The 7,500-nt window shown below is 46.2% G+C and overlaps 1 protein-coding gene across 9 annotated transcripts in view; it reads left to right on the top strand.

The window, feature by feature from the left end:
• Nucleotides 1–7,500, top strand: part of LOC110519577 (protein EFR3 homolog B) — a 55,733-nt gene that overhangs the window by 2,784 nt on the left and 45,449 nt on the right. For 2 of the 9 annotated variants that reach the window (XM_036955223.2, XM_036955221.2), the window contains exon 1: nt 6,887–7,384. The exons of 1 other annotated variant lie outside the window; for it this stretch is intronic. In XM_036955223.2, the coding sequence (XP_036811118.1) occupies nt 7,378–7,384 (7 nt within the window). In that variant the 5' untranslated portion in view covers nt 6,887–7,377. Of the gene's footprint in view, nt 1–6,886; nt 7,385–7,500 lie in introns of those variants that run through there. 6 more of the 9 variants (XM_090211635.1, XM_036955225.2, XM_090211636.1 and 3 more) reach the window with 3 other exon arrangements.

Genomic DNA, 7,500 nt, shown 5'->3' with positions numbered 1-7,500 from the left:
GTTGTCTAGTTGTTGCTGTATGTAGACTGTTAGGTTGTTGCTGTATGTAGACTGTTAGGTTGTCTAGTTGTTGCTGTATGTAGACTGTTAGGTTGCTGCTGTATGTGGACTGTTAGGTTGTCTAGTTGTTGCTGTATGTAGACTGTTAGGTTGTCTAGTTGTTGCTGTATGTAGACTCTTAGGTTGTCTAGTTGTTGCTGTATGTAGACTGATAGGTTGTTACTGTATGTGGACTGTTAGGTTGTTGCTGTATGCAGACTGTTAGGTTGTTGCTTTATGTAGACTGTTAGGTTGTCTAGTTGTTGCTGTATGTAGACTGTTAGGTTGTTGCTGTATGTAGACTGTTAGGTTGTCTAGTTGTTGCTGTATGTAGACTGTTAGGTTGTTGCTGTATGTATACTGTTAGGTTGTTGCTGTATGTAGACTGTTAGGTTGTCTAGTTGTTGCTGTATGTAGACTGTTAGGTTGTTGCTGTATGTGGACTGTTAGGTTGTCTAGTTGTTGCTGTATGTAGACTGTTAGGTTGTTGCTGTATGTAGACTGTTAGGTTGTTGCTGTATGTAGACAGTTAGGTTGTCTAGTTGTTGCTGTATGTAGACTGTTAGGTTGTTGCTGTATGTAGACTGTTAGGTTGTCTAGTTGTTGCTGTATGTAGACTGTTAGGTTGCTGCTGTATGTGGACTGTTAGGTTGTCTAGTTGTTACTGTATGTAGACTGTTAGGTTGTTGCTGTATGTAGACTGTTAGGTTGTCTAGTTGTTGCTGTATGTAGACTGACAGGTTGTTGCTGTATGTAGACTGTTAGGTTGTTGCTGTATGTAGACTGTTAGGTTGTCTAGTTGTTGCTGTATGTAGACTGTTAGGTTGCTGCTGTATGTGGACTGTTAGGTTGTCTAGTTGTTACTGTATGTAGACTGTTAGGTTGTTGCTGTATGTAGACTGTTAGGTTGTCTAGTTGTTGCTGTATGTAGACTGACAGGTTGTTGCTGTATGTAGACTGTTAGGTTGTTGCTGTATGTGGACAGTTAGTTTGTCTAGTTGTTGCTGTATGTAGACTGTTAGGTTGTTGCTGTATGTGGACAGTTAGGTTGTCTAGTTGTTGCTGTATGTAGACTGTTAGGTTGTCTAGTTGTTGCTGTATGTAGACTGTTAGGTTGTCTAGTTGTTGCTGTATGTAGACTGTTAGGTTGTCTAGTTGTTGCTGTATGTAGACTGATAGGTTGTTACTGTATGTGGACTGTTAGGTTGTTGCTGTATGTGGACTGTTAGGTTGTTGCTGTATGTAGACTGTTAGGTTGTCTAGTTGTTGCTGTATGTAGACTGTTAGGTTGTCTAGTTGTTGCTGTATGTAGACTGATAGGTTGTTACTGTATGTAGACTGTTAGGTTGTCTAGTTGTTGCTGTATGTAGACTGTTAGGTTGTCTAGTTGCTGCTGTATGTAGACTGTTAGGTTGTTGCTGTATGTGGACAGTTAGGTTATCTAGTTGTTGCTGTATGTAGACTGATAGGTTGTTGCTGTATGTAGACTGTTAGGTTGTCTAGTTGTTGCTGTATGTGGACTGTTAGGTTGTCTAGTTGTTACCGTATGTAGACTGTTAGGTTGTCTAGTTGTTGCTGTATGTAGACTGTTAGGTTGTCTAGTTGTTGCTGTATGTAGTCTGTTAGGTTGTCTAGTTGTTGCTGTATGTAGACTGTTAGGTTGTTGCTGTATGTGGACAGTTAGGTTGTCTAGTTGTTGCTGTATGTAGACTGTTAGGTTGTCTAGTTGTTGCTGTATGTAGACTGTTAGGTTGTTGCTGTATGTAGACTGTTAGGTTGTCTAGTTGTTGCTGTATGTAGACTGTTAGGTTGTCTAGTTGTTGCTGTATGTAGACTGATAGGTTGTTGCTGTATGTAGACTGTTAGGTTGTCTAGTTGTTGCTGTATGTAGACTGTTAGGTTGTCTAGTTGTTGCTGTATGTAGACTGTTAGGTTGTCTAGTTGTTGCTGTATGTAGACTGATAGGTTGTTTCTGTATGTAGACTGTTAGGTTGTCTAGTTGTTGCTGTATGTAGACTGATAGGTTGTTTCTGTATGTAGACTGTTAGGTTGTTGCTGTATGTAGACTGTTAGGTTGTTTCTGTATGTAGACTGATAGGTTGTTGCTGTATGTAGACTGTTAGGTTGTTGCTGTATGTAGACTGTTAGGTTGTTGCTGTATGTAGACTGTTAGGTTGTTGCTGTATGTAGACTGTTAGGTTGTCTAGTTGTTGCTGTGTGTAGACTGTTAGGTTGTTGCTGTGTGTAGACTGTTAGGTTGTCTAGTTGTTTCTGTCTTATTAAAGTGCTGTCCTGTGAGTGGAGTTGAAGCAGATTACCTCTGACTGAGCTGCTTCACATGAAAGGGATCTTTAGGCCAGAGCCCTGTGAGATGCAGCCAACAACTCCCACACTGCTCTCTGGCACAACTGGCTGAAAATGGTCTAATTTTACACAACAACATGGAAGCCTTGGTGATCTTTTCACTGGGTACAGTAGGTATGTCTGGAACACAAATGGTAGAACATCCCCTTAGAACCGGTCTGGAAAAGGCTGTGGATGAGGTTACTGTGATGCTGTGGATGATGATACTATGATGCTGTGGATGATGATACTCTAATGCTGTGGACGAGGATACTGTGATGCTGTGGACGAGGATACTGTGATGCTGTGGATGATGTTACTGTGATGCTGTGGATGAGGATGGTTTGATGCTGTTGATGAGGAGACTGTGATGCTGTGGATGAGGTTACTGTGATGCTGTGGATGAGGATGGTTTGATGCTGTAGATGAGGTTACTGTGATTCTGTGGATGAGTATATTGTGATGCTGTGGATGATGATACTCTGATGCTGTGGATGAGGATACTGTGATGCTGTGGATGATGTTACTGCGATGCTGTGGATGATGTTACTGTGATGCTGTGGATGAGGATGTTATAGTGTGTGTGGATTAGGATGCTGTGGATGATGTTGATGAGGATACTGTGATGGTGGTGCTTGCACCCTCCTGTACTTCCTGTTCACCCGTGACTGTGTGACCACACACGCCTCCAACTCAATCATCAAATGTGCAGACGACACAACAGTAGTAGGCCTGATTACCAACAATGCCGAGACGGCCTACAGGGAGGAGGTGAGGGCCCTGTGAGTGTGGTTCCAGGAAAACAACCTCTCACTCAACATCAACAAAACAAAGGAGCTTATCGTGGACTTTAGGAAACAGCCGTGGGAGCACCCCCCCATCCACATTGACGGGACCGCAGTGGAGAAGGTGGAAAGCTTCAATTTTCGCGGCGTATACATCCCTGACAAACTGAAAAGGTCCACCCACACCGACAGTGTGGTGAAGAAGGCGCAACATCCCTTCTCAACATCTCAACATCCCCCATCCCCCCTCTCCTCATCCCCTCAAATAAATTTGGCTTGGCACCTAAAACCCTCACAAACTTTTACAGATGCAAAATTGAGAGCATTCTATCACAGCCTGATACGGCAAATGCACCGCCCGGAACCGCAGGTCTCTCCAGAGGGTGGTGCGGTCTGCCCAACACATCCCCAGGTGCAAACTACCTGCTCTCCAGGACACCTACAGCACCCGATGTCACAGGAAGGCCAAAAAGATCATCAAGGACAACAACCACCCGAGTCACTGCCTGTTCACCCCGCTATCATCCGGAAGGTGAGGTCAGTACAGGTGCATCAAAACAGAGAGACTGAAAAACAGCTTCTATCTCAAGGCCATCAGACTGTAAAACAGCCATCAGTAGCACATTAGAGGCTACTGCTCCATATACACATGGACTTGAAATCACTGGCCACTTTAATAATGGAACACCAGTCACTTTAATAATGTTTACATATTTTGCATTACTCATCTCATATGTTTATACTGTATTCTACTCTCCTGTATTTTAGTATTTTCCGCTCATCCAAATATTTCTATGTTCTTAATTCCATTCATTTACTTTAGATGTGTGTTATATATATATATATCTATATATATCTATATATATCTATATATATATATATATATATATACAGTGCCTTGCGAAAGTATTCGGCCCCCTTGAACTTTGCGACCTTTTGCCACATTTCAGGCTTCAAACAAAAATATATAAAACTGTATTTTTTTGTGAAGAATCAACAACAAGTGGGACACAATCATGAAGTGGAACGACATTTATTGGATATTTCAAACTTTTTTAACAAATCAAAAACTGAAAAATTGGGCGTGCAAAATTATTCAGCCCCCTTAAGTTAATACTTTGTAGCGCCACCTTTTGCTGCGATTACAGCTGTAAGTCGCTTGGGGTATGTCTCTATCAGTTTTGCACATCGAGAGACTGAAATGTTTTCCCATTCCTCCTTGCAAAACAGCTCGAGCTCAGTGAGGTTGGATGGAGAGCATTTGTGAACAGCAGTTTTCAGTTCTTTCCACAGATTCTCGATTGGATGCAGGTCTGGACTTTGACTTGGCCATTCTAACACCTGGATATGTTTATTTTTGAACCATTCCATTGTAGATTTTGCTTTATGTTTTGGATCATTGTCTTGTTGGAAGACAAATCTCCGTCCCAGTCTCAGGTCTTTTGCAGACTCCATCAGGTTTTCTTCCAGAATGGTCCTGTATTTGGATCCATCGATCTTCAAATCAATTTTAACCATCTTCCCTGTCCCTGCTGAAGAAAAGCAGGCCCAAGCCATGATGCTGCCACCACAATGTTTGACAGTAGGGATGGTGTGTTCAGCTGTGTTGCTTTTACGCTAAACATAACGTTTTGCATTGTTGCCAAAAAGTTCAATTTTGGTTTCATCTGACCAGAGCACCTTCTTCCACATGTTTGGTGTGTCTCCCAGGTGGCTTGTGGCAAACTTTAAACTACACTTTTTATGGATATCTTTAAGAAATGGCTTTCTTCTTGCCACTCTTCCATAAAGGCCAGATTTGTGCAATATACGACTGATACTCCTTCCATTTCAATATTATCGCTTGCACAGTGCTCCTTGGGATGTTTAAAGCGTGGGAAATCTTTTTGTATCCAAATCCGGATTTAAACTTCTTCACAACAGTATCTCGGACCTGCCTGGTGTGTTCCTTGTTCTTCATGATGCTCTCTGCGCTTTTAACGGACCTCTGAGACTATCACAGTGCAGGTGCATTTATACGGAGACTTGATTACACACAGGTGGATTGTATTTATCATCATTAGTCATTTAGGTCAACATTGGATCATTCAGAGATCCTCACTGAACTTCTGGAGAGAGTTTGCTGCACTGAAAGTAAAGGGGCTGAATAATTTTGCACGCCCAATTTTTCAGTTTTTGATTTGTTAAAAAAGTTTGAAATATCCAATAAATGTCGTTTCACTTCATGATTGTGTCCCACTTGTTGTTGATTCTTCACAAAAAAATACAGTTTTATATCTTTATGTTTGAAGCCTGAAATGTGGCAAAAGGTCGCAAAGTTCAAGGGGGCCGAATACTTTCGCAAGGCACTGTATATATATATATATATATATATATATATATATATGTGTGTGTATACTGTGTGTAATGTTGTGAAATTGTTAGATATTACTTGTTAGATATTACTTGTTAGATATTACTGCACTGTTGGAGCTTGAAACACAAGTATTTTTCCACGCCCACAATAACATCTGCTAAACATGTAAATGTCACCATTTGATTTGATTTGATTTTGTGGATGAGAACATTTATTAATCAGTGTAATAGACAGGGGGGAGGGAGGACTGGGGGGAGGGAGGACTGGGTGGAGGGAGGACTGGGTGGAGGGAGGACTGGGTGGAGGGAGGACTGGGTGGAGGGAGGACTGGGGGGAGGGAGGACTGGGGGGAGGGAGGACTGGGGAAGGGAGACTGGGGGAGGGAGGACTGGGGGAGGGAGGACTGGGGGAGGGAGGACTGGGGGGGAGGACAGGGGGGAGGGAGGACTGGGTGGAGGGAGGACTGGGGAAGGGAGACTGGGGGAGGGAGGACTGGGGGGGAGGACTGGGGGGATGGAGGACTGGGAGGGAGGACTGGGGAAGGGAGACTGGGGGAGGGAGGACTGGGGGAGGGAGGACTGGGGGGGAGGACTGGGGAAGGGAGGACTGGGGGAGGGAGGACTGGGTGGAGGGAGGACTGGGGAAGGGAGACTGGGGGAGGGAGGACTGGGGGGAGGACTGGGGGGAGGGAGGACTGGGGGAGGGAGGACTGGGGAAGGGAGGACTGGGTGGAGGGAGGACTGGGGGAGGGAGGACTGGGGAAGGGAGGACTGGGGGGAGGGAGGACTGGGGAAGGGAGACTGGGGGAGGGAGGACTGGGGGGGAGGACTGGGGGGAGGGAGGACTGGGAGGGAGGACTGGGGGAGGGAGGACTGGGGGGGAGGACTGGGGGGAGGGAGGACTGGGGGAGGGAGGACTGGGGAAGGGAGACTGGGGGAGGGAGGACTGGGGGAGGGAGGACTGGGGGGAGGGAGAACTGGGGGAGGGAGGACTGGGGGAAGGAGGGATGGGGAGGGGGGTCTGGGGGGAGGGAGGGATGGGGAGGGAGGACTGGGGGAGGGAGGGATGGGGAGGGAGGACTGGGGGAGGGAGGGATGGGGAGGGAGGGATGGGGAGGGAGGGAGGACTGGGGGAGGGAGGGATGGGGAGGGAGGGATGGGGAGGGAGGTCTGGGGGGAGACAGTGATGAAAGTACAGCTACGCCAATTGATTTTCTTTCTGGCTTTTTCTGTCACGTTATCTCTTCCCCTCTCTCTCTCTCTCTCTCTCTCTCTCTCTCTCTCTGAAGAGCCTGCTCACTCCAGCACGGTCTCGCTCCCTCTCTATCTCTCTCTCTCTCTCTCTCTCTCTAACACGCCTGCTCACTCCAGCACGGTCTAGCTCTCTCTCTGTCTCTCTCTCTCTCTCTCTCTCTCTCTCTCTCTCTCTCTCTCTAACACGCTTGCTCACTCCAGCACAGTCTCTCTCTCTGTCTCTCTGTCTCTCTCTTTCTCTAATGCGCCTGCTCACTCCAGCACGGTCTCTGTCTCTGCTACCTCTGTAACTGCGCATGCATGAATGAAGAGTGGGGCGTGTGTTCTGTGCTGCGAGGATTAACATCACAGAGTACGGGGTATGTCTGGCTCTCTGAGGGTGTGTGTGTGTACCAGTGTGTGTGTACCAGTGTGTGTGTGTGTGTGCACAAGCATTGTTCTCAAGCTCAGTGCTTCTGCAGCCAAGGTCATAGGAGCCTGGTCACATGCACAGTGTGTGAGCGAGGCAGCGAGGCAGCGAACGAGAGCGAGTGAGTGTGAAGAGTAGCCTCTCTCTCGGTGTGAAAAGCAGGGGGTGGGGACCTCATCAATTCATCCATTCATGTACGGTAAGGATGCTGTTTGTGTGCGCGTGTGTGTAAGTGTGTGTGTGTGGAGTTTGTTTTCCTCTGTTTCCTCTTTGCTCGACATGTCTAGTTGTAGGAGTCGGAGTCTGTCTAGTTGG

Source organism: Oncorhynchus mykiss, chromosome 19 (assembly GCF_057628025.1).
Source record: "Oncorhynchus mykiss isolate SJ-2025 chromosome 19, ASM5762802v1, whole genome shotgun sequence".
Lineage (NCBI taxonomy): Eukaryota > Metazoa > Chordata > Actinopteri > Salmoniformes > Salmonidae > Oncorhynchus > Oncorhynchus mykiss.
The sequence above is the reverse complement of the archived record's forward strand: the minus strand, read 5'-3'. Positions and strand labels throughout refer to the sequence as shown.